This window comes from Grus americana, chromosome 11 (genome assembly GCF_028858705.1).
Source record: "Grus americana isolate bGruAme1 chromosome 11, bGruAme1.mat, whole genome shotgun sequence".
In the NCBI taxonomy this organism is placed as follows: Eukaryota; Metazoa; Chordata; class Aves; order Gruiformes; family Gruidae; genus Grus; species Grus americana.
In genome coordinates, this window is record NC_072862.1 from 512,501 (window position 1) to 538,788 (window position 26,288).

The window sequence follows — 26,288 nt, forward strand, 5'->3', positions numbered from 1 at the left end:
AACCGGCTCAGGCAGGCAGTGGGCTCAGGTCAGGCTTTCGGCAGTCAGTGTGGCAGGTCATTAAATGGGAAGGAAGTTGTGACTAAATCTCTGCTTGAGGGGACAGACATCCACATCTGGAGAGCAACTGATGCAGATGATTTCCTCATTGCGCTTATTCGTTTGGTTTGAATCACACATGTCCCTGGGGTGAGCCACGTGGTGAAAGGCTGGGACGGGTGGAAGTTCCCGTGCATCCCTCCTGGGATTCCCCCTGCCGGGAGAGCCCTCTGGACGGTCTGCCAGCCACCTCGGCGCCCTGGGGCTCCCTGAACATTGAAAGGCTGCTTGCCCACTGTCAAATAAGCTGCTGAAGAAAGGTTTCAAACTTTGGGGAGGAGCTGGGGTTGCAATGTTATGTTCCTGAGATCACCCAACTGTAGTATCATTCTTTGCTGAGATTTGGTAACGCAGCAAGGTGCAAAGCGCAGTGGATCTTTCCAAACGGCTTTGGAAACGTCAGTTTCTACAGATCTTGAAGACAGGCAGAGACAAATATAAAAGAGTAGAGAAAAGGAAAGCCTTCTATACTTTAACCAAATAAGAGAGGTGCTCGGTTGCTGAATCCAGTAGGACCACTGATTTTTAACAAATTTTTAAATTATTCTGCTGATCCTAATTTCTTAGTTGGGAGGGTGAGGTGAGGAGGGAGGACCGCCAAAGAAGAAGCTGTAGAGATGCAATACTGGCAAGTGAACAAGCACAGTGCTTTCAGAGAGATGCCTGGAGAATCTCTTTTGCTTTGTACAGGTGCCGCCTGCAAGAGGAGACTATGTGTGCAAGTCCAAGGGCTGGCTGCGGGTTGGGGCAGCCTGTGCTCACACCTTTCTTTCTTTGCACTTACCATAACCATCTGTTTAACCTGTTTACTTTAATTTTCTCAGTCCCCCAAAACAAGGGTAGAGGTGTCTGTCTCGTGCGTTAGAGTGGAGGAAGGGTAAACCTGTGAGCTGAGGAAGCAGTGCATCTGTCGTAGACCACATCTTTGTGCCCTGGTCGCTTCTGCATTTAGAGCGCTTTGTTAATGAGCAAAAAAGGCGCTTTTTAACCTTCCCATGGCACGCTACCACAGCAGGCGGGGTGCCGGGAGCAAGCGGTGTTGTTTTGTTTCTGGATGCTGTGCCGAGGCTGCTGAGCAGGCAATGCACACGGTGGTACCCACGGAGGACGCCTCGGCGGCATGGCAGCGTGGGGCAGCACTGCCGTTCAGAGGCAGGTTTTACTGAGGATGCGTAAAAGAAGAGTAGAGTTCTGCTCATTATCTCAGAGCTTAATTGATTCGGCAGAACTAATGAGGAAAATACAGGAAAACATTTACTATAAACTATTGCTAAATGAAGCAGATTTGAACTGACACATGCAAAAGACCAGTTGTGTTAGGTAAGCAGTTGTTACTTTAATGGATGCTTTTTTCAGCCCAGAATTGCAGAGATATGCCTTCAGAGCACTTTGAGCGTGTAAAGTGCTAAGTGTTAGCAGTAGCAATAGTAAAAAATAACCCCTAAAGACTGAGGAGCCAAACTCACGGTTCACCCAGGACTCCTCCCTGTGGGAAGGAGTTTGAATAGTTTGAGATTGGTTACTGAAGCCAAAGCTCAACATAAATGAGAAACACAGCTTGAGTGGTGGAAGGGGAGGCTCTTCCAAGGAAAGGGCAGCTAAGAAAATACAGCCTGAATAAATCAGGCGCCTTACTCCAGACAGTTTTGAGGGGGACACGTTAGTTCGGCTTTCAGAGCAGTGCGAGCGTCCTTGGGATGAGACACACTCGGCTGATGCGCTCTGCTCCTTGTCCCTGGGGAGTGGGGCAGAGGAGCTGTGTTTCCAATGGGGGTGAATTTAAAGGACATACAAACTCTTACTGCTTAAATGCATGCTATTTTGACTATGATAACCCCTTTGGAGCCTGTTGTTCGTTAATCCCTCTGCCTGCCCATTCCTGGCGGATTTGATTGTATAATCTGAAGTATTGTATTTAATACAGGATGAAGGCTGACATAATAAGCTTGACCAGTCTTCCTGGCGGCATGAAGGATGTGCAATTTCAGTTAAAAGACTGCTACTTTTTTATATTTCTCTGCTTTGAGCAGTTCCCCGTGCAGTCGCACGTGCTGCTTCAGCTCCCTGCAGACCGAAGCCCCGGTGCGTGCCAGACCCCTGGTTTGTGCAGGGTGAGGAAGGGGGACCCATGCCAGGGCTGCCCAGGCCGGGGGGAAGGTGTTTGGGGGGAGGGCTGTGCAGAGCAGGTCCTGCCAGGCTCCTGTCAACATTGCCCTCGGCTTTCCTTACCAGTAGCTCCGCCTCGGGGTCAGCAGGACGGGGTTTGGACTTGCAGAGCGATGGATGGCCGTGAGCCTGGCCAGTTCCGGCAGCAGGAGGTGGCGGAGGAGACCAAGGGGGTAATCACACTGTCTAGGCGTCCCGAGTTGGTGCTGCTGCTGGCGCTGAGGCTGGAGACTCTGGGGACTCCTCAGAGCTCTTACGTCCTCCCTCACACCCCAAGGAAGGCTCCCGTTATAGACACCCCCACCCTTTCCTCCTGCACCTGAAGTGACACAGCAGAAGATGGACGGTCGCAGGAAGCCTGTGTTTGTTCAAGCTGTTCTTGGGCTTTGGCCTCACTGTCGCCAACTGACTGGTTTTGTGTCCATCCCAGCTGTTCCCTGGTCCTGTCCCAGTCTTTCGACTCACCTGCATCTTCCCTCCGAGACGGGTTCTTGCAGGCAGCGGCTGAGCAGGCATACGTGAGGTCCGCCCGGGGCTGCTGCTGCTGGAAGAGCAGCTAGAACTTGGGTTTCACCCTCTGAGATAAGACACGGTGCTGAGAGCATCTTCCGGCGTTTCAAACCACCTCACCTCTGGTGGTTTGAGGTCTGCAGCTGCCGCGGAGGTGAATGTGGCTGCTGCCGCTTAGGTGCAGCGGTTTGGCCTGACCCAGGCTTGGCCTTGAACTGGCTGGAGGTCTGTGTCTTTGCAAACCCACTGAAAACAGTTTCTCATTTGCTTTCAGGGGGCTGGTGGGCTCAGCCTGTCGGGTCAGCTCAGGCCCTGAGTCTGGCTTCAGGCACGTGGTCTGCTGAGCCCGTCACCTTGTAAAGGGTGAGCACCTCAAGCGTTGCCCAAAACAGTGAAGGGCAGGACGAGTGGCACGGGCACCCAGGGCTACCGGGCATCTCATGCCTCCAATTGTGCAGGTTCCTGAGTCATTCTTGTGCAGCACAGAATGGGTCTAAGGAGATGAAAAGTCTCAGGAGAACCACTTGTCTGCAGAGCGCTTGCGGCACTCTGCCTTCCCCGACAGCCATCGCTCCGCGCTCGCTGGGCTTCCTCCCGGTTCGCTCTGCTCCCTTCGTGCAAGGGACACAAGCCTGAATTCCTCAGTCATTTTCATCAGGTGAATGTCCCACAAGGAGCTGCTGAGAGTGAATGTTAGGAGCTGGCAGGAAAGAAAAGGGTTGGAGTCGAGAGCAGGGAGAGGGAAGAATGACTTCTATAAGATGGAGGGGGAAAAAAGCTTTCCTGTAAAATAAAAATGAAGATAAGAGGCTGAAAAAATTGCCAGGCATCAGGAGCTCTGCAGAAGCCGAAGGAATGCTTTTTGGCATGGGGGTGACATTTGTCTGCGGTGGAGGGAGGAGTGGGTGCACTGACACGGTCATTTTTCTCCCAGCGCAGCCGACGCGGCTCTGCTGCTGTGGTGCAGTGGATGCGCGTTTGGCCGGGAGCGGTGCTTCGTGGGGGTTTGACAGAGGGAATCTGGTGATAGTTTGTCATTAGCAATTACTCCTCTTCAGCAAGACATTAACTTTCCCAATTCGGGGCTGGAGGCGATAGCCGTCCCAGCTGTCGCCCGTGCGGGGGCAAGGCGCACGGGGCTGCACGTGGATCGTTGTGGTTTCCCAGGGCGTGAACCAACACGGAGCTTTGCAGGAGAGGTCCCAAGGGCTGCTGCTGCTGAGCGGCAATTGTGTGCGCTTAGGGGAGCATCTGCGCAGGTCCTGTGGCCGCTGACGGGCCCCCCAGCGTCGGTCGGGCGGTGCTGATTTAGCCCCAGGACTCTGCCCCCAGCTGTGTCTAGATGCCGTCCGGCTGGAAAAGCTGCCGGTGTGGTGGAGCCGTGGCCCGTGGCTCCCCGTGGGCAGGATGCGGTCCAGGTTGCCGCTGAGAGCAGACGGATGGATGTTGGGACAACCCGTTACTGGTGTCACATTGGTGGCTTGCAGAGCACTGTGGGTCAGGGCTGGCACTGTGGAAACGTGCAAAACACAGCAAAACTACCACTTCCTCGCTCAAGAAACTTGTGGTCTAAATAAACAATGAAACCAGGGTGCAAATCTCATTTTAAGCTTTTTTTTTTTTAAAGGACGTCTACTGTGCTGTGGGGGTGCTGATTGCTTTGTGTGGATGATTTTCGAGCAAAATTCAGCAAGATCCATTTTATCAGAGGTTCTCAGCCTGAGTGCCTTCAACTGACCAAGAGTGCACATTGATTTGCCTCCCGTTGCCTAAAAAATGCGATGGGAAGTTAGAGGAGCTCTATGATGATGCCTGCCCTTGCAGCAGCACTACAATTAGAGACCGCTTACGTCTCAAGTGCCTTAACAGTAGAGTCCTCTTCTGAGGATGACATTTTCCTCCAGGCATCCCAAAAAGCCTGTTTTTGACAGCTCTGGTTGTGACGCTCCAGCAGATAAACGCGTGATTGTGTGTACAAACTGCTGGGAGCATGGGGGGGGGGCTCCGGGATGAATGGGCTCTGCCTGGGAGGGGTTTCGTGGCCAGTCTGGGCTCTGCCCGACACAGAGGAGGGCTTGTACTTTCTGTTTTCGTAACGCAGCCGGGCCGGCTTGCCACCATCTCCCGCTTTGCTCGTTTTCCTACGGTGTCTGTGCAATATTTCCACGTTGGATTTTAGCCTCTCCCTACTGTTCAACTTTGAGTCTGTGTCCTGCTATTCTCTTCAGACGGTATCCGAATTATTTTGAATATTCTCTCTGCAATCAGAGATTTCCCTGAGTCATACCTAATGTTAATAAAAGCCTAATGGTTTACGTTAAGGAAGGCGAGAGATAAAACTAGAGCCCTTTTATCACAGACTTTAATGGCCTGAAAATGTCAGTTGTGGGGGAGCAACTGCCAAATTTTGAGCCTATGAAGACGATGGCTAAGTCCCACAAATCAACAAGTTTGGAGCGGATTATCGGATGCTGGCTGTGTCATTTTCCCAGGACTCCAGGCATGCTAGAAGCCAACACTTTAATCCGCTCTGATACGATGCATGAAAGGGGCCGGACTCCCTTTCCACTTATTGCTGCTCTGCGAAGCTTTCAGACCCGCTGCAGTGGAGTCAGAAAAGCCTTGCTGAAAGCAAAACCTGCAGGGCTTTTTTTCTGAACTGCAGCCTGCTTTTGATTCAGAAATAAACTCCATCTTGGCTTAAGAACTATTTTTAAGGTCACAAACACAGGATGCAGAAATCAGTACGTTTCGTGGTTTTCCTGAGTGCTCCCTCACCACTCCTCTTCCTCCTTCTGTTTCCAGCAGACTTCCTTCCCGAAGGGACATCCTGCGTGCCTGCGCAGCGCCCAGGGCTGGGGAGCTGTAATGGAAATTCTGGGAAATCACTTTTTCTGCTCCTTTTCGGCCTGGGATAAAGAACTGAACTTGCATCATGAAAACAGCTGAGCTCTTGAGCTGTGATGTGGCTGGAAATCTTTTATCTCTGTCCTGCTTTGTTTTTGCAATCGCGCTCAGGGGTTAATCTGGCTAACCCTCCTCTTAGATGTGGCTCCTTGGTTTGAATTAATTTGCATCACTTGTGATATTTTACAGAAATACCGAGTACGCCTCCTTGCAAGTGCTTGGGGTGACAGCAACGCTGCTTGGCCGGTGCCGGTTGTGGGTTGTCTCCAGCTTGCACCCGAGGTGGCTCTTCGTTAGCGTGAAAGTGGCAGAGTCAAATGTTTTGGGTGCAGAAGGATTCAAATCTAGACTCACCCAATATTTCCATGAACTACTGAGTATCCAGTAGCAGAAAAATAGTGGCAATACAGTAAATGCCCACGGGGTCGTTTTAAAATGCAGATGATAGAAAGAGATTGGTTTTGGAAGAAAACTCGATGTTTATGCTTTCCTCACTTCAAGGTAGGACAGTTTGATTTAAGATGGAGCGAGATTTAACCAATTCCGCATGGAGAAATCCTTTTAGCACAACCTTTAAGTGCGATTTCCCAAGCCGCAGTGATTGCCTGGTGCCTGCAGAAGGATGTGACTTGGCCGTATCCTGTTTACTGTAACGTGACAGAGTTGAGATGCCTCCTCGGTGCTGTGGTGCACAGACAGCAGCAGCACAGTGTGTCACCCCACCCTGGGACCTGAGAGAGGGAAACACCATATGTCTCCTCCTGCCTGTCCGTCGGAAGAGCTGATGTCATTTAAAGAAAGGTGTTTCAGAGGAAGGATGTGTGCGGCCAAAATAAAGCTTGGCCTGCGTTAGAATAGTTACATCCTGTTTACTGTGGAAAACACTTTGCACTGATATTAGCTCTGAAATGCGTGATTTATAAGCAGGCAGGCACAGCAGATAAGGAACTTCCCGTGATTTCGGCCACCTGTGAGAAGAAAGGGCTGCGTCCCTCGGGCTGGGAGGCGGCGGAGCTGCTGCAGACAAATGCCGGTACCGGCTCCCCAGGCAGCTGCTGCGGAGACGAGGTGCTGAGCATCCCTCGGGCTCCCCGGCAGCCTGCGGTGCCTCTGTGCCTCAGTTTCCCAGCAGGAAGGAGCCTTGTGAGCTTCAGGTGGTTAGTATTGGTAAAGAGTAGTGAAGAGGGGTTGGGATAATCATCCCCAAGACAAATAAATAAACAAACCCAAGTTCGTTATCTGAAGGTCTGGCTGTGAATGGAAGGGACCATTAAATCAGAAACATGAATGGCTTGTCGTATCCTTTGTATGGTATAAAAAAGTTGTGTTGCCCAGTTACAGAGGGGGGAACATGCACACTTAAGACTTTGGGCTGTGATTTTATTTTTTAATAGCATGAAATGCCATAAAACTGCAAAACGCGTTTAGCACAGTCACTTGCATCCACAACACTTGATCCTTTCGGCTCGGTCCCATGTGAACCGAGCTGCAGCTCTGAGCGTGTTGCCTCCCGCTTGGCACGTGCTTTAGCGGAGGAAGTTTTTCAAATCAGTCTCTGTTACTTCACGTCTGATGTGACCGGCAGCAGCAGCGGATGCGGGGTCTGGTGTCTGCTGGGGTGCAGGTGACCAAGATCAGGGTGGTTTGGTGGAGAGGACCCAGTCTGCCGTTTGCGGCAGCACGTTTGCACTGGTCCGGCAGCGGGAAAATGAGCCCTGGGTGCCTCTGGAGCGGCACTGTCCCTCTGGGCAGGGGCACGAGGCGTTCTGCAGAACAGGGATTGTCTGCCGTGTGTGCCGTTGCGCAGAGGATGCCGTGGGTCTGTGGCGGGAGCAGGTACTGGGGAAGCCGGTGCTGTTTGCTGACCAGCTGCTATGAAAGGCTGAGAGCTGGCAGGCACCTGCAGCTCGCCCCCAGCCCCTGGGGTTTGCTGCTGTCTTCTCCCGTGCAAAGAGGAGGAGGGGGCAGTGCCGCTGCCTGCAGTCCCCGTGCCGATAGTCCCCCCACGGACCGGCCCCTGGCTGCTGCAGAGGGGTCACCATCCCTGCGGTGGTCTGGGGTGGGGGGTTCCTTTCCTCGCCCTGTGAGGGGATGCTGTCCCTCGCTCCCAGAGACACAACCCAGTTGCTTCGCATATATTTTGGGTTTCAGCAAGTTTCTTTGCCGTTTTTGTCCGGGGATGTGTTGCTGTAGTGTGGCACCAACCCAAGACGTGATCATGGCCAGGAGGGCGGACAGGCAGAAGGTGGGGGGTGCACCCCAAACCAGGGTCAGAGCGGAGGGGTGGTCCTGCCCGGGTCTCATGCTCTCGCTGCAAAGCCTACCTAAAGATTTTTCTAATCTTCTAAACCGTCTGGAGTGAGGGGAGTGCTGAAGATTTAGTCTGGTTCCATTAATGAAATAGTAATGATAATAAGGGAATTAAAATACAGGCCCTGGAGCACTCAGCCCAGGGAGAAGGGACTATGCTAAACAGGCTGGTTGTCAACTTCTCCTGCCTGGTGGAAGCACGTGGTCTGGTTTCTTAATGGATACAGCCTCAAATCCCTGCATTTGTTCTGCTTAAATTAGCACTCCTGACGATTATTTTGGAAGAAATATCCATGTTATGGCTGAGTTCAGCAAGGCGTAAAATGTGCTTAGTTTTAGGGGTGTGGGTTGCAGTCCGCCAGTGGTCTCCTGTCTAGAGTTTTGTATAACACTTCCCGCAATCAGGGCCTTAATTTGGTGTGCTTTCAGGCAGCCTGCAAACGCCCGCAGTTGTCGGCACGTCAGCCCTGCAGCTGCATGCCCGCACCCGGGAAGGGTGACAGCGCGATTGCGGCTTCTCTTAAGATGAGCCTGAAATGACACTGTAGATGATGTGGTAATGGCCCTTGAAACATGCTCATCATTTGAACGGCTTCGGCTGCACCCACAGCACTTCATAAAAGCTGCTGCGGGAGTGACAGCAGGTGAATTGTTGGCAGCGAGACTGTTGTGGTGTTCAGACGTTGTTGAATCCATCCACATTGTCTGAGCAGAAGTTATAAGGAGAGTCTCAGAGGATTTAGGGTGAGAGCGGTTATAAATCTTGGGTGCGTCTCGGCAGGGTAGGAGGAATATGAGGCATCAGTCCCGTTTTCAAATGCTGCTGTCATGCAGCAACTGTGCTAATTAATTTAGCACGGGATAGTGAACTCTGTTGCCTTGCTTTGGGCCAAATGAGCCAAATGCCTGCTCACAGACAAGGCTCACAGATGAGGAGTCCTGAACAACTGTCCTCTGCCTTCGCCCCATGGCACCTGATAGCGAATCGACATGGGAGCCTTGATACCGGCCCCACGACCCCCATTGCCAGCCCTCGCACGGGGCGGCTCGTCCGCTGGGGCCAGTCGCAGCAGTGCCGCTCACCACGGCAGTTCCCGCTCGAGCTGCAGCGCCTGCCATCCTGCTGTCTTGAATTTAACTCTTCTGTAGCAAAGGCAGTTCCTGCTCCCCCAGCGTTTCAAGGAACAGCTTGAAAGCAGAAGCCAGAGGCGAATAACGAACATTATGTGGTCTTGGGCACAGGGCACAGCCTGTACTTGCTCCCTGGGCCACAGCGAGCGGCTGCGGGCTGAGGCTGGATGGGGTTGGTGACTCCAGCGTTTCTGGGCAGAGTTTTGCAGCTGCTGCTCTTTGCTCCGTGTCCCGCAACGCAGTGCCTCCTCCCGCTCGGCAGCTCCTCCATCCTGTCCCAGTGGAAGACCAGTGGAAATTTCGCTGTTGGCTGCAACAGCAGCAAGATCAGAGCCAGGATTTACAGTCCTGAGAGTCGCCAGCAAGCTTCGCCACCCCCCACCCCTTGGCTCTGTTCTCGGTCACTTCCTCACTTGCAGGGAAATAATATTTTGAGTTCTTTCATTAGAGAAACTTTTTGCTTCACCTTTCGTTTGAGAAGGAAGGAGCCAGAAATGGCTCCTGGGCTTGCAGCTGCCCCAGCTGAGCGCAGCTCTGTGCGCTCCCGAGCACTGACCCACAGGAATGGGGACCTGTTGCGGGAAGGGGGACCCGTCGCGGGAAGGGGGACCCGTCGCAGCGCTGGGGCAGTGTGCGGGACCAGCCTCCTGCGGGCAGAGCATCCACCTCTGCAAGGGCAGGTGGCCGCTGGGAAGGGCTCATCTTTAGCGGGCTGAGAAACCTCCCCCGCGGCTCAGCTCACGCTGGCGATGGGCTTCCAGCGCTGTGCTGGAGAAGAGATCTCTGACTGCTTCGGTGGCGGAGGGAGGCAAGGACCCCCCTTTTCCCCTTTTCCCATCGCACCAGACTTTTGTGTTGAGGTGAGGATTTGGCCCTGAGGGTAGATCTGGCAAGCAGAAAGAAGGCTCTATTACAGCTCTTCATTCGCCTATTAACCAGTTACATTTTCCTATTCCATGACTCGGTACTGCGGAGCTTCCCCTGGGTGCAGCAGGGCCATCAGCGGTTTGTGCACACTGAGCCCGAGGCGGCGATGGCGGGGGGGACCTGCTGGTGTTTGCTGCAGCCCGTTGACGTGCATGTCTCTCCGCAGCTGCAGCCGGAGCAGCTGGACTGTGGAGCAGCACACCTTCAGCACCCGCTGGCCATCGTGAACCCCATCGCAGCGTCCCCCGTGTTCACCTACAGCGGCCTGACGGCAGTGGCGGTCGCCAGCGTCAATAACTACACCGTCGTGTTCCTGGGCACTGCCAGCGGAGGACTCCTGAAGGCAAGTGGAGCCCGGCAGCACCGACATGGGGGAGGCAGGGCTGGGAGGGACAGGGAGGGCGGCGAGGCTTCCCCTTCCAGCACCTCAGGTTTGCAGAGAGGACAAGGTCTGTTGTCGAGTTTGTCTGAGCACCTGCTTTCGTTTGGCAATGGAGAAGTAATTGGATGCTGCCGTAATCTGTGCAGCGATATATGCTGCCCGGTGACTGGTGGCCGTTAATTACTGTTCAAGGCTGCCATGTGAGTAGGATGTTCTTGATGAACCCTGTGCTGGAAATGTTACTGTGCGGCATTTAATTATTAACAGCTCTTCTAATAAATTCTCCCTCAGAGCTGATGACTTTTGAAGGCTCTGTGTAGACAGGGAAATCACCGAGAGATGCTTCATCACAGCTGAGTCCAAAGCAGGTGTGAATCCATGCATCTGATGGAGTATCTGTTCTAAATAATGTGCCAAAGGCAACGTAGGGCAGTGCAATACCCTGGCTCCAGAGCCAAGAAGCAAGGCCAAGGTTTCAGTAACTTTAGCACTTGAAGTTTGCCAAAGAAAGTTTTGATTCCAGCCAGCCACAACAGTTTGGTGTACTCTCAGCATTGAAAGTCCACAGAGGAGAGGGGAAAAAAGCCCTGGAGCAGAGACACGGCTGATACCTGCTTTGTCTCAGCCTGGGGTGAGTGGTGCATAATATGGAATACTGCATCAAAATGCTTGGAGAGAAGAAAACTGATCCAATCTCTTCCCTTGTGTCCAAGTGCTCCTGGCAGATATGTGGGAGCAATCACAAAGAAACTCGCTGCTTTGATTTTTGCCCGCAGGGGCAGGTAATTCAGGAGGGTGGGAGGAAGCTGGCAACCCGGCCAGGTGCACCGGGCTGGAGAGGCACATGCCACACGCGGCGCAGCCTGCGTTCACACAGTATTAACAGCTCTGCTCCCATTATCATCTCAGAGAAAGCAGCCTTATCTGCTGAGCCTCCATTAGGGAGAGGCTCCTGGCTACCCTTTGCTGGGGTAATTTGCTCAGATAGCTCTAATCTAATTCTGCAACACAGCTGCATCACCAGAAGCCCTTTTACCTTCGGGGCTCCTCGTTATTTGGCACGGGATACAAGATACTTTGCGTGAGTTATCATTCAGATTTGCTGCCTGAGAAAAGACAGCAAAGGGGCAGAAATAGTGTTCGACCAGCTCCTGCCAGCAGCAATTATGGCTGCCAGGGGTATGTATGGGGAATTAATCAGATAGGCTGCAGACGGGCATTTCGTGAGGGCCATTATCAGTGCCACGTCCAGCAGTCATTAAAGGAAGAACAGCGCTTGGCCAGGGCAAGGTGTGCCAGGGTGCAATGTTCTCGAAGGAGCCGGGGGGTGGGAAGGGTCTGTTCTGGCCAGTGCCCCCGTGTCCAGGTCTGGAGGTCCATGGGCAAGGTGCTGCGGTGGGGTTACCCAGAGCTTCAGCCCACCCTGCTCTCGCCAGCACCAGTGCAGCACGGCTCCTCCAGCACGTCCCGGCCCTGCTCCGGCGAGAGGACTGGTGGTCTCTGTCCCTCTGTGCTGCTGCGCTGGCTCTGCCCCGGGGCCTGCAGCTCACCGAGATCCAGGGAAAGCGTCTGCGCAGCGGAAGCGTAGGGTAAACGGGCCCAGGAGGCAGAGGCACCTGGGGACAGGCACCCAGGAACAGCCAGGCATAGAGAAAATCTCAGCAAGAAGGGAGAGAAGATGGCCGCAAAGCTGAAGCGGAGGGCGTCGGGACTCGGTTCATGGACGTCTTGGGTGATCCCAGACTAATTATTTAGCTTGTGGATAGCCAGCTTTTAAAATGGGGATAACGATAGTTCCCTTCTTTTTCTACATAGTAGCTTGCAGTGCTTGCACACGGTTCTTAGCAGAGGGAAGCCCTCTGCTTTGAGCTTGTCCTATCTTACTAGGACATGTCGGTGCTGCTCTAGCGTAAGAATTAATTAATCCTATGTTAATTAATTAATCCAGACTTTAGAGAGCAGAGGCACACTTGGTCCTTACAATTATTGCCTTCCCTTGCTATTAAGGAGGTAGGAATTTTCCTCGCTCCCTTTCTGTTTTAAGCTGAAAAGTGACTGTCACGCGAAATTGTGTAGCCCTATTGTTATTTCCTCCCAGCAATGCCACATTTAATTTGCTGAGTTTTCAAGTCAAATGCCAAGACATTCTGAGATCTGAAAGGCAGGCTGATGCTCTGCAGCCTCTTCCATCACTGCCAGCGCTTCAGCTGGTGATTCACGAGGCAAGGTAGGACTCGGCTCTCGTGCGGCAGCTGCCGTGGTCTTCTGGAGTTCGTGGGGATAAAAGCTTCTTTTGGCCGGGAATAAGAACACTTACTTTTCAAATACGCAGGGAGCGGGGAATGCCATCCTATCCTCTACAGCCCTGTTGCTGATTTTTCAATGGTTTTCATTAAGCTTTAGAAATGCAACGTTCTTTGTAACAGAAACGCACATATGTATGTAATGAGGGCTGAAGGCTGGTGCCACTTACATTAGAGTAAAGCGAGAGTAACGCTGCTGTGGCCTGCTGGAAACAGCCGTGCAGTGGGTACAGCCTTAGACTAGAAGTTTTCCAGGCAGCCTCTCAAGCAGAGGGCTTTAAACAGAGGGACCAAGGGCTGCGAGGGTTGTTCATCACTGAGCAGGGCTCCTGGCCGTGGCCTGGGCTCTCTGGACCACTGAGTGGGTTCCCTGTGGCACAGAGCTGGCTTTTCAGTAAAGTTCTGTGTGTGCAGCTTGCGAAGCGCTTGAAAACGTGGAACACTGTTAGATACCACTTTGGTTCTTGTTTATAACTGAGGAGAAATAATCTTCTCCCTGTAGTGTTTGAAAAATGGTCTCAGTGAGTGGGTTCTTCTCACTACAGATTAATCTGGACAGTACCATGAAGGTTGTTAGCAGGAGATCCATTTCGGTGGCTTATGGAGAGCCTGTCCACCCTGTCATGCAGTTCGACCCTTCTGATTCCACATACCTCTATCTGATGACCTCTTATCAGGTAAGACCTTTAGTCTTCAGCAAAACAGCGCTTTGAACATCATGCATTTGATTTAGCATCCAGCGCTAAGCTGGGAGCCAGAAGGGACAATAAAATGTGCTTTAATATTAATGGGCAGAGCCAAGAAGTTCAGAGCTTTGGCTGGGGTGTCAGAGGGCTTTCCGGGGGGATACCTGTGCCTGTCCATTCTCCTGCGCGGGGTGGGGGTCAGGTCTTCTCGTCTTTGTGGTGGCAAGGTAGAAAGAAGAGTGAAAGATGTCAAAACCGACCCCACTCACAGGAGTGCAGAAATAAGCAGCGGTTGCTCCTGAATAGAAACCTGAAAATAACGGTACACAGTCTTTAAGAAGGCTTTTAGGATATGCTACAGACAGAAAGTCTGCCTGGCAGAAATGGTCCTTGGGGGAAGCTGCTGCTCAGCCTGACGGGCAGGGGGCTGGATGGGAGGAGGACTCTCTGCGGAGACTGGGAACGCCGCAGCAGGTAGAAACAGACGGTCTCATCTCCATCAAGTGAGCAGAAAAGGAAGATGAGGACTGAGCGCTCCAGGCGCTGGTGGTTTGTCCTGAATTACATTTTAATCTGTCAAAACAGATACACAACCACAAATGTTATATGTTGCATTTATATTTTCCAAGCCCTAATTCCCTGCAGGTTGGTCATTATCACTTCACAGAGCCCTCCTGGGATGCCTCTTTAGCCGATGTTTCAGACTGTCTCATCTCAGCTCCCAGGCTGGGCTGTGCGCTTTATTTGGGATTGATCAAACGCGCAGTGCAGCACTTGTGCTGCTCTCCTCTGTCTGCTTCTTTTCCAGTAAACCAGATGAGTTATCTTTGGTGGAATTAGCATCCTGGGAAGCTCCCCAGGAGCTCAGCGAGGTTGGGGACAGGGAGGTGCTGAGCACCACAGGGCTGGGGAGCAGCGAAGTGCTGCAGGTAAAGCAGGGGTCAGGCCAGGGAGCCCATGGTCCGAGGTGTGCTCGCCTGGTGGGAACTCAGGGGTCTCAGCACCTCATGTCGTCAGTCCCCACTCTACCGAACGACTCAGTTTTCCTTCCCAAACATTTAGAAATTGAGGGAGCAAAAAGCAGAAACAAACACATGCTTTCCCTCCAACTGCTCCTGCTGAGCAAGTCCCCAGAGGTACTTTGATTTCTTTACAAATTAAGGTTTCCAGAGTGGTTTTGCTTTCTGGTCATTTTGTGAATAGCCAGATAGCATTCAGCTCTGCCTAGAAAGCCGCTTTCTGCAGGTCTGAGTGAGAGCTTTTCACAGGGAGGGACAAGCTGTGAAACCATCTCCATCTGACACATCGGAAAGGTGTGGTGTCGCTCTCCGTAGCCTGACCATCACACATCTATTGCCAAGGTGCCAGCTGAAAAGGAGCAGCTCAGCTCAGCGCTGCCGTGCACCCCACGGGGCGGCTCTGCCAGCAGCAGCAAGCCCTGTCCCTTGGGCATCCTTACCTGCCCTGGGGCACGCAGCCCCCAGGCTGGGATGGGCTCTGCTGGGGGCACCGGCAGGGCAGCGGGCAGCTGCCTGCGCCGGTCCCTGTGCAGGCTGGTCGTACACAGAGCACCCGCCTCTGAGCGGTGTGGGGCAGAGGACGGCGGTGCCAGGGTCTGCTCTTTATCGTCCATTCTGTAAGACTTGGTCCAGACTAATGGGTAAAGCAGCCTGGTGCGGCTACGCGTGGCCATACTGGCACGTCCCGGTTGGGTTGAGGGTTTCTGTGGTATGGTAAAACATTTGGAAGCAGTTGTGCTGTTGTCGTGCAGATGACGCGGGTGAAGGTGGCTGCCTGCAACCAGTACTCGACGTGCACGGAGTGCCTGGCCGCTGCTGACGCTTACTGCGGGTGGTGCACGATGGAGACCAGGTAGGGCTGGTTGTGTCCTGGTGCGCTTTGGCCCTCAAGCCCAGGCAAGAATTTCTGGTGCCTTTTATGTTTCCACACAGTCATGCTACCATTAGTCTTTGTCCATTCCTTACAAAAGACGTACTTTTAAAAACAATTGCATCTGGTCTCACACAGTTGGGATGCTCTTCAGAGCCAGGATTTAACTGTAGCCGCATTGTTATGCTGCAGTCAGCTGCAAGTGCAAAGAATATCTTGCAGGCATCCACCCATGGGACTGAGGGAGCCAACACCCCGGTAAAGGTCGTCTTTTGCCCTTGTAATTGTTTATGAGTAGGAGACAATCAACACTCAAAAAGGGATTTACAAAATTAGACTTGGCATTTACAAACTGAAGAAGTCGGACAAAACGTCACCTTCTCCTCCTTGGTTCTGGGTTCAGCCTGGCCTGCTCTCACTTACCCCGAATCCTGATGCTCTGTTGATGCTGGTGGGAGTACGCGCTCTTATCGTGGCAAGCAGACACTTTAAATATAGCAGCAAAGCTTTAGGCTTAGCTGCATGGATGAAGGAAAAAGATGTAGTCACAGGATTTTCTCAGGCTCTTCCCTCACAGGCAGTCAACGTTATTATCACCTGTTTTAAAAATAATCAACCATGAATTGTTCCCCTGTACGTTGCAGGTGTTCTCTGCAGCATGAGTGCACGAACTTCACAGGGACCAACTTCTGGGCAAGTGCAAGTGAAGGAGTGCAGCAGTGCCCTTCCATGACGATCTTGGAGCCCGAGATTAATATTGACAAAGAGAACCCGGTGCGTTGGATGTGAATACCAAATTAATCACATGCAGCATCCCGTAGAGTTGTTACCTGCTCTCAGGGCTGATAAATATCCGTGCTCCTCTAGTGTTGCAGCGTGGCTCCACGTGGTTCAGTTATGGGTCGTGGGGATGCTGAGCTCTGTTGTACGCTGCTGAGTCAGGCCAAGGTTCCCAAAGGTGCCGGGAGGCGACCTCCTGCGCCTCGGCACCGGGCAGCCAGCAGGACAGCGGGACGCCGGCTGCTGAGCCTGGAGGTGAACAGGACTTCTAGAGCTGCCACACTAAACGCACTGGAGGGATTTGCAACATTTCAAAATACAGAAGACCAGCTGCAGACAGCTAAATTAACTCATTTTCTGGTTTTGGATTGTTGCTATTTTTAACAATATTTTAATTATATTTTAAATGTTTTCATCAAAATATCTTTCCTTTAAAGACAGACCCTCTCCCAGTGGCAAAAATCCCTCTGTGCCAAAGTTCTCGACCAGCCCCAACATGGGGAAATCGCTCGTAAACAGGCAGCGGCTGGAGCACAGCCCAGCCCAGAGCTGGAGAGGGATCCCACGGGACACTGGCACCAGTCCGGCTCCACTTCTGCCGTGCAGGACCGGTGGGCTGGGGTTCCCAGGGAGTCACCCCGCTGATGGTGGGGGAAGCCAGCCGAGCACGTGGGCTGTGTGTTTTCCTGAGTAGCCGTCCCCAAAAGCATTCCCTTTCTGCAGAACTTCCCGTCCCTTCCCCTTGGAGGCCGATGGCAAAAAGAAACCCCTGCAGCCAGCCCGCTCGGCCCTGGTGTGCTGGGGGAGCACGCTGGCTTGCAGCCGGTCCCCAGCAGCCCTCCCAGCACCAGCTCGACACCTCCCGTCACCGGTGCCTGGTACGGACTGGTGCAAGCTGGGAGGCTCAGGCGCTCAGAAGCAGGGGTTGATATTTTCTGCTTGTGCAAGCGGCGTGGGTTGGGGACAGCCTGGGGAGCTGGGGAGGGCTTAGCCCCTGCGTCCTGCTCCCTCCGAGTGGTCTCCCAGGGAAGCCCTGGGCTGGGTTTTTGTGCCAGCTGGTAACGCACCAGCTACAGGTGTTGGCGTGCGCGGTGACGGAGCTCTTACTCCTGAAGCAAGGTTTTGTTTGCAGAGGGCTTTTAGAGTTCACAGTGCATAAAATGAAAGAAAATGGCTATCTGTGAACTTGGTCTGGAGTCACTAGCTCATGAAAAGCCTGTAAAACATTGACAAATTCTAAATATAATTTTCTGTCATAATAACTGATCATTTTTTTGTCCAAATGTAGGCCCTGATAATACAAATAAATGGGACTATCCCAAACCTGAATGGAACAAATATTTCGTGTGACTATGGAAACAATATCCACACGGTAGCCAGAGTGGCTGGAGATTACGTAAACCAATTCATTTATTGCCGTTTACTTCCACGCGAGAAATACCCAACGTTTCCAGACGATCAAGGTATGTAGAGGAAAACAAGCTCAGTTCATTCTAACCACTTTTATGGACATAATTTTTCATAGACTTTTTTTTCTTTCTCCAATTGTACGTGCAGATAGTGCATACAGGGAAAAAAGACCCAGGCTGCTTCTGCTTTATAGGGCATATGACTTTAAAGCGTGGGAGTTCCACCATCTTAAAATGAATTGACAGTATTTCAATTCTCTCAATTTTTGTTTTAAACATCAGATTTTAAAAGCCAGTTCATGTACTTACTTTATTAAGATTTATCTGGTTAGAGCTTCTGGTTTAGATTTAATAAGTACTAAAACAAAAATGCTTTAGCCCTGAGGAAATAATGTTGCTACTTATATTGATATTTTCAGTTGCTTTTGTTTAATTTCCCACCCGAACATGCTCTACCTTTCAGGAGAAGTTCTGGAAGAAGAGCAAGTGCGTACCTACAGGCAGCTCAGAAACTCCCCATCTCATTTATGCACTTAAAAGCCAGACTGAGGTCTTCTAGTATCCCCCTGTTTTTAGACGGCACCAAACAGGATGCCCACCTCGAGGCTCGGTGGAGCTGCGTTCCGGAGGTGACAAGCACCTGCAGCTCTGGTTAAAGCCAACCGAGCCTTGACGGCCGAGCTGCCCAGATCTGATGGTGGCCACTTAGCGATGGAGACAGCCCCACTGTATAGCTCCTGAGAAGCTGGATGCTTCATTCCAGACTTGAGTGCTTGTTAAATCTTCATCTTTCAAGCCTGGAGTGAATGCTCTATTGAAGATGACTGACTTCAGTAGGAGAAGAATTAGCCAGTCCTTTTGAAAATCCCACTTTTCATAGGCAAGTTTATAAAGCTGCATTGTTTTTCTCCCTAGCTATCCAAAGAATGGGAGATCATTAACTGTTGTGTATTGTTGGTTACGGCAGTGTCCAAATGAATTTCTGGAATCCAATGCGCTGATTTATTGTACATATTCTGAAAGAGGCATTGTCTCTTGTCCCTGTTGCTTATATGGCAAAATTGCAAAGAAAAAAAATAAATTAAGCAATTTTGGGGGGAGGGGGAGTTAGTATAGCATGTTAAGTAGCCAAAAAAGGGATTTCCACTCTTCTTTGTGGGTTTGTTGTCATGGGGAAAGTGAGCGGGGTTTTAAAACATGATAACTAACATGTTTTAATTACCACTTTTTTTTTAAAAATATCATTTAGCACCAACTGTAAGCGAAGACAATAATTAACTCTGCTAATTAACACTTGCACAACACGCTGGAATTTTCTGCTGAAAGTCGCAATGTTCTTTTCTGGTGAGGGTGATGTAAAGCGTTGATTTAAGAGGGAAGAGCTGAAAGTCAGAGGGCAAAAGATGAATGGTCCGAGCTCTGAAATGCAGCTCAGAGGAAGCCCTAGAGAAAACAAATCAGATTTAGCCCTTGTTTTCCCAAGGGTCTGTCTTGTCCTCTAAGCGTGAGTGCGAGCTAGAGGCTCTTGCAACCCAATATTCTTTGGCTTGATTCTCTCAGACCACGTGGTCGTTGAAACGGCTCTCCGGGTCAACAGCAAAAACATTATCCGGGCCAATTTCACCATCTACGACTGCAAAAGAACTGGAAACATTTACCCGAAGAGAGCGTAAGTGACGCCGGTGCGCAGGCAGCCGGGCCCCCGCGGGCAGGCGGCGGCAGGGTGCGGGTGGTGCCGTGCTGGCCGCGCGGCACCGGGGCGACGGAGGCAGATGGAGCGTTTTGAGGCTGGGAGGGTGCACGTGCGCAGACGGACGAGGGTCCCCCCGCGCGGGGTTAATTGGGGAGAGCAGCCTCCCTGCCGGTGGGAGGGTTGGCGGCCGGGGCAGGATTTGGCAGGGGCGTAGTCGATGCGCTGCCAGGGATTTACAAAGGAGGGTCCTCGCGGCATCTCGAGCCATCTGGACATGTTGGGGTTTTTTTAAACGTGAATAATTTTTTTACATGGAGCTTGTTCTGTTAACCCTTAGGCAGCGGGGCCGGCCTCCCCAGCAATCCCTGTGGGGCGGCGAGGGAGGGAGGGCTGCGTCCCCTCCGCTCTCTCTCCCCTTCCAGCCCTGGGTAGGAGCAGCCGGGTACCCCTCCTCAGCAGGGTGGGCTGGAGAGGAGGGGTCTGGTGCCACCCACAGAAGGTTGTCCGCCTTTCCGGAGCATAACCACAGGGATGTCCGTGTCCCGCCCACCGGCGGTCCCATGCCCTGCGCAAGCCGCGGGGGAGACCCTTCATTGGGCACAAATGTGCCTGGCTCCCCAGGGAGGCAGACAGGGGGGAAAGAGCGTTTTAGGGAAAAAGAGCATTTTTCGCTACGCAGGGGAGGGTGGCTCCCGGTCTGCCGTGGCCTGGGGCCAGGTGGTGCCACCAAAGGTGGTGATGCCCTGGAGCTGCCCTCGGAGCGGCAGGGGATGGTGGGCTCTGCCCGTGTCCCCCTCCAGCTCCCAAGGCGAGGAGGAGAGGAAAACCCGGCACCTGCCACGGGTTTTTCTGGGCGCCATTAAAGACTGAACACAATGTGTGAAGACGGATTGCATGGCTGAGGTGTGGCTGCCCTGAGCAGCCTGAGGTCTGCTTTTCTCACCACACCTTTGCCACTGCAGATGCACCAGCTGCCTCTCGACCAGGTGGAAGTGTCACTGGTGCCCCTCCACCTACGCCTGTGTCTCCAACCACTCGCAGTGTGCCGATGCGCTGCAGATGAAGGTAAGGCCCATCAAACTTTGCTGCTTCGGGAGACCTTCCCACGTCTTGTGCTGTTGCTGTTTTCCTTCTCCCGGGGATGGAGGCAGATGGCCTGGGTTTGGCAGCGCTGCCCCGGCGGGTGGGGGCAGCTCCGAGGACGGCACCGCTCGGCATTGCTGACGTGCTGCCTGGCCTCGGGAAGCCCCTGCAGTCGGAAATGCAGCTATATGCATCTCACTTCCAAAGGCTCAGCAGATGGAGAGCTGGAGGGCTGCTCTGGAGTGCCGCTCTGCATGCGTTGTGTGAGCGCGGGGCTGAGACCGGGCTCGGACCACCTCACTTGAGGTCCCCAGGCTGAGCCTCATTTTATTTAGTGACCCTGGGGGTCTTCAGGTACCGGTGCTCAGCCGCTCCTCCCAGCAAGCTCTGAGTCTGCTCCATCAGCGGTTGGCACTTGCTGGCCACGGCAGCGTGGCCATGGCTTGTCCTGGGCTGGAGTTGGGGCACCCGCCTCTGCCAGCGTCTGGGAGGGGGGATGTGCATGGGGCAAGTAAGCTGCAGCCGTGCCGCGCCGTGCCGTGCCGTGCCGTGCCCAGACGTGTGTGTGCGAGGGGACTGGCAGCCCAGTGAAAGCATTTGTCTCTCCCAGCGGCCTCAGCAGGCTCCGTCCCTCGGCTCTTCATCACCTCTCACATCTGGAGCAATGCCGCTACTTCTCTGCATCCTGGGATGCCTGGGTTTGAGTAATAGAATAAACATAGCAATACTTTACAATTCGTTTAGCTTTGACTAGATTGCGGTATGCTAATAATTTGCTGGAGCACCACTGGTGGTGCTTGTCTAAAGAAGAAAATCACCCTTTCCAAATTATAGCTTCTAATAACCCAGAGGCTCAGTGTGTTCCTGCTTCTGAAATTTAAATTGAAGTTAATTTAAATAAAATTGGCTTTTTAGTAATCAGTCTGCCGTAGATCCAAGCCAAGCTTTTACACTGTAAATTGAATATCCCTTTGGCACCGGTGCTCTGCTCTCATCTCAGCTCTTCCAGCGATTCCCCGTGCTTGTTGCCTTGTCGCCGGCAGGAGTTTGGCCCCATGTCAGACATCCCACCCTCGCCCCCCGGGCTCAACCCCAGGCTGGCTGTGGCGTCCGCTCCCCTCCAGTGCGGAGGAGGTGGGCGGCTGCAAGTGCAGGGGACGGGGAAGGAGATGGGGCCACCATGTCTCAGCTCCGCACAGTCACGTCTAGTGTAAAACCCTGGGAAAATGGGTGGCAGTGGGGTGACGGCTCCGGGCAGCGCAGGGCAGTGCTGGTTCGTCCTCTGGCTTGTGAAATCTTTCTGGATGGGCTGCGCTTCCTGGTGAATGTCTGGCGGTTTGAGCAAGAACCCTCCGCTTTGTCAACTTCCGAGGTTTCAGAAAGTATCTGGCGTTTTCTTTTGCTGTCTGCATGGGAGTTGGGCGCTAGAAAACCGTCACTGATGGCTGCTCCTGGCGTGGGACCCACACGCTGAGGCTGCGCGGTGGGGTGTCTGCCCTGTGCCGGGACACGGGGAGCTGTGCCGGGTGTCTGGCAGCGTGCCGGGCTGCCGGGACACGAGACCTCCCGACGCAGAGGGCCGCGAGCCACGGATGCTCATGCTGCACCTCCCCTGGGCGCCGGGGCTGCCGCTTGGCCAGGGACTCCAAAATCAAACCCAAGAGAGACGTTGTTCTGTCCCCGGGCGGCAGTGCCGGTGCGAAGGGAGGGCACGCAGGTGCTGGGACGGCCGGGCCTCAGCAGCCCAGCGTCAGATCTGCCTCCCTGGCCATGGGGACTGTGTGGGGCAGCATGGCATGGGGTGCTCACGTATCGTCATGGGGAATGGCTGCTCTTCTGCCTGGACGGAGGAAATTATGGTCGTGGACACGGGTCTTGAGAGGTCTCGCCTATGGGTTAGGGAGAGCTACAGCCAGTCTTCCCACTCTGCTCCCATCGCCTCGAGCAGACGACAAGAGCCAGGGTTACCATCTGGCAGGGATAACTGCGCCTGTCCTTCCTTAAGGATAACAGCGCCTATCCTCGCTTTCTTGCCTCTGATCTCCTTCTCCAGAGGCACAGTTCGGTTGGATGCTGCACCTGGTTTGGGCACATTCCTGTTTTATCGCTGTGCCTTTCTTAGCTCTTCCTGCTGATTTCAGTGAGCAGCCTGCAGGACGAGGCGCTCCGTAGCCCTGGAAACACGGTGCCTTGTCCTACAGTCAGAGCTTTCAGTAAACAAACCATTGCTGGCGTGGCTACACCTGAAAACTGGTCCGCCGGGAAGCCAGCATCATACTGGCTTCACCCGCAGCATTTTAAACATTCAGACCCTTTGCCCTGATCCAGACATGAATGATATAATCAGCTGGAAAGCTCTATTTCTAGCTGCTGATGAACAGCAGGAGAAGGGGCTGCAAGACGACAAGTTAATCAGCCCTCTAAAGTGTATTTATCTAGCAAGCTACGCCAGCTGCTGTGACATGCAAGGACACACCAGGCCATAGGAGCTTTTGCATGAATTTTCAGTTGTAGCCCTGCTGGTTTTATTTTAACTCTTTTGATTCTCCTAGAAGAGGCTTGGGACTGAAATCTGTCTCCAGTGCTTTGCTTTGTTGTTTTACTTCTTATCGTGTGCATCTCTGTTATTTAATCTCCTTGTTTAGGCGGCACCAACTGTGCTTGGTTAAGATGAATGCCCTGATAGAAATGAGGCGTTTTCCACAGTCAAACAGGCACTTCTAGATAGTTCCCTGACCCCTAGCTAGGTCTGGGGAAGGCAAGAGAGGAACCCCATGCCCACTGCGTGTCTGGCACCAGGGATGTGTCCTGCCGAGCATCTTGGTGCTCAGAGGGCAGGCTCTACCTCTCGTCAGAGCAGCAGCAGCACTGTCATCAGTGGAGTCACAGTGGGGTAACCCTTAGTGCAAGTGAGAAGGAAACCTTGCCTGCTGCAAATTATTCTGCATAATGGACCAAATATTTTGTTGTGTTTTACCCCGATGGCTTCACTGTCAAAGGCATTAATCTGGATATACCCCGGGGCAACGGAGAATCTGGCTTCATTTTTGCTGTAGTTTTGCAGTGTGATTTACATCTCATGGGAGAACAGGATGGGCTTGTCATACAGACTTGAATTCTGAGTCAGCTCCAGTATCTGAGCCATCAATTTAAAGTGAGAACAAAAGTAGGGGGACAGATGACCTTTTAAAATCATTTTTCAGCTTCATTTAGGCCTTTCATTTCAGCTGTCCTACTGCTGCAGTCCCCTTGCTGAAGCCCCTACAGCTCATTATACCCTTTCCTCTGCGTGCACACGCGTGCACACACAAACCCCCGCACACTTCTGAAATGACACTGTGCAGGAGGGAGACTGCTGGAAAGCGAAATCTCTGCAGGGGCTTGCAGAAATGCGCGTTGTGATGTGTGAGACATTGGCTTACCGCTGGCAGGAGGGGGGTCACACCGGCAGATTTACCATTGTAGGCCGCAGTGCCTCCTTTTAGTGTCACTCTGGTCCCGTCTTCTAACATTTAAGTGCATGTAATGAGGGAGCTGCCCAGAGTGGCAGCTGAGGAGTGCATATGCATTTGCTTTTTACCTGGGAGTACATTTTTTCCAGTGCAGAAAGATGAAAGTGCAGGCTTGGCAGCCTCAGCGCCTGGGGGCTGGGAGCTGCTGATGTCCCCGATGTCCCCGATGTCCCCGAGCTGGCGGAGGAGCCCGGCAGGAGCGAGGGGGGAATTCCTGCTGCGCTCCTCCCTTTGCCGACCCACGGCTGCGGACGAGCACCCCTGGAAACCCAGCCACCCTGCCCTGGTTGTCTGACCGCTAGCAGAGGGCTGGATCTTAAGGCAGTGCTGTGCTGGGCTGGACTTAAAGCCGATGACTCGGGGGAGGAAGGCTCCACGTGGTGTTACCACTCAGTGCATCACAGTGCCATTTTGATATTTCACTTTCTTGGGTTACAGACTTTAAAGATGTAGTGAAATTAATGTTATCAAGGGCCTAATGTGTCGTCTTGCCTCATCATTGAGGATGCTCAGCATGCACCCAGCTAACCTCTCTTTTTTGGGTTTTTTTTTCTTGTTTTGTACCTAACAGAAGAAAATTGACTGTCCACGAATCATACCTGCCTCTTTGGACCCAATGCCTACGGGAGTATCTCGAGACATTACGATCTCACTGGCTAACACGACTTTCTCTAAGGTAAATGAGTTCCCGGAGAGATCGGGAAGCTTCAGATGAGCCTAGGCTGGTGTGCAGCAAGGTGGCCAGGTCAGCCAAAGGGATTTTAAGTACGAGCTGGTTTCTGCCTCGGGAGCGGGTGATGGGGCTGGTCCCAGCGTGCGTTAGCAGCTGAAAGCGCTGTGTTAACAAAAGAGGCTGGTGGAAAGCAGGCACCCCGATGGCGAGTGGGGTTGCATGGCAGAGCTGAAGGGAGATGCTCTTTGTGTCCAGGTGTTCTCCAGGGACCTCCTGCAGTTAGTGACGGACTTCTAGCTTTCGGTGACTAGAATTAGGGGAGATAAAATTCCCGGTTTGCTTGTGGGTGTTTGCTCCACCGCAGAGTGTGCCGGTGTCGTGCTCTCCCGGCACCGTGTGCCAGCCCGGCCCCACCACCCCGCGCTTGGGAACGAAGGACAAAGCCCAGAGCTCTGGGCAGAGAGCCCTGTGCTGGCTAAGCCGTGGCTTGGAGTACAGCAAGGAAATATGTTTTAACTTAACTTCTGGTTGTCGCTGCAGAGCTCTTTTTTTTTTTTGTGAAAAAATCCTTACTGTGAAATTTTCTGGCTTGCAAATTGTAATAGGGTGAAAAGTGGGAGTGGACGTCAAATGGTGCCTTCAGAGATGCGTCCCACACCAGGAGGAACCGGAGGAATTTTGGGCAGGGAGGCTGGGCACTGGGAAGATATCTGACTAAGCTCTGGTATTTGTAGAAAGCCGCCTTCTGTCATTTTGGGTCAAATCTTCAATGGGGCCCGTGGGCCCTGGTTCACCGTGCCCCTGCAGAGGATACCAGTACGCTGCACTGCCGGGCAACTCCTCTTTTTGCAGGGAAAAGAGAAGGTTGGAAATGCTGGTGGAGCTGCCCGGCTTGCTGCACTGGGGCAGTGAGGGGGCTGCCAGGCGCTGCGGAGGCACCGCTTCCACCGGGCCTCCTGCCCTCCGGCGTGGGGGCAGAAACGAGCTCCCCCCGCCTGGCTGGGGCTGCCATTTCCTGCACAGGTCTGGCCTCTGTAAAGGAGGATGTGCCCTCCGCAATCAGCAAAAAAGGGTGAGAAATCCTTCTTCCTCTGTGGATGCTGGAGGTGGCTGAAGAGGAAGCAATACCGCATGTAACCTGATAGGAAATGAGGTCAGCAGGAAAGGGGCCGAGGCACCGCAGCTCCCGGGGCGGCTGGAGAGGCTCTGGCAGCCTGCCTTCCTCCCACCACCATCGGCAAACTGTCCCGGGGCACCGGGCGGGATTCCTTCTCCTTTCCTCTCCGCAGGAGCTCGTGAGCGCTGCCGGAGCTCAGCATCGGAGACGCATGCCCCGACACCTCTGCTGCCGTGGGGGGGAACTGCCCAGGCGGTGGGCGAGAGGCGAGGGGCACGGGCCAGCTGCAGAGCAGAAGCTGCCTGGGCGCAAGCGATGCGCTGGAGGAGATGCCAGTTTCCCCCTTGCAGCCGCGTGTGTGTTCGCTGAGCCAGCAGCTGCCTGCTAGGAGTCTGGTGCTTTCTTTCATGTCTTTTATCAGATCCATCAGTTTTCAAAGGGTAGTTAGACTTCAGTAGTGGTGGAGCATCAACCTGCTCAGAGATAGGATTTTTTTTCCTGCAGGATGGGGGCACAGCAGTAACTTGGGGCAGATATCATCCTTGTGTTATCAGGAAAACAGCACAGAAAATCTGCCTTTGAACATACTCCTGGCTGGGTCCTCATTTGAATTAGAGATTTGCTCTGTGCAGCTGTTGGAGCAGAAGGAAGGTAGCTTTGAGCCCAAATCATGGACTGGTTTGGTCTGGTATGAGTAAGGCGGCTTGGGA

General features: G+C 53.1%; 1 protein-coding gene across 1 annotated transcript in view; it reads left to right on the forward strand.

Annotated features, from left to right (window-relative positions):
- Nucleotides 1-26,288, forward strand: part of PLXND1 (plexin D1) — an 84,798-nt gene that overhangs the window by 11,313 nt on the left and 47,197 nt on the right. The window contains exons 2-9 of the mRNA XM_054838243.1: nucleotides 10,217-10,393; nucleotides 13,281-13,412; nucleotides 15,193-15,293; nucleotides 15,956-16,085; nucleotides 17,380-17,554; nucleotides 19,061-19,169; nucleotides 20,156-20,258; nucleotides 24,360-24,464. Of these exons, the coding sequence (XP_054694218.1) occupies nucleotides 10,217-10,393; nucleotides 13,281-13,412; nucleotides 15,193-15,293; nucleotides 15,956-16,085; nucleotides 17,380-17,554; nucleotides 19,061-19,169; nucleotides 20,156-20,258; nucleotides 24,360-24,464 (1,032 nt within the window). The remainder of the gene's footprint in view (nucleotides 1-10,216; nucleotides 10,394-13,280; nucleotides 13,413-15,192; nucleotides 15,294-15,955; nucleotides 16,086-17,379; nucleotides 17,555-19,060; nucleotides 19,170-20,155; nucleotides 20,259-24,359; nucleotides 24,465-26,288) is intronic.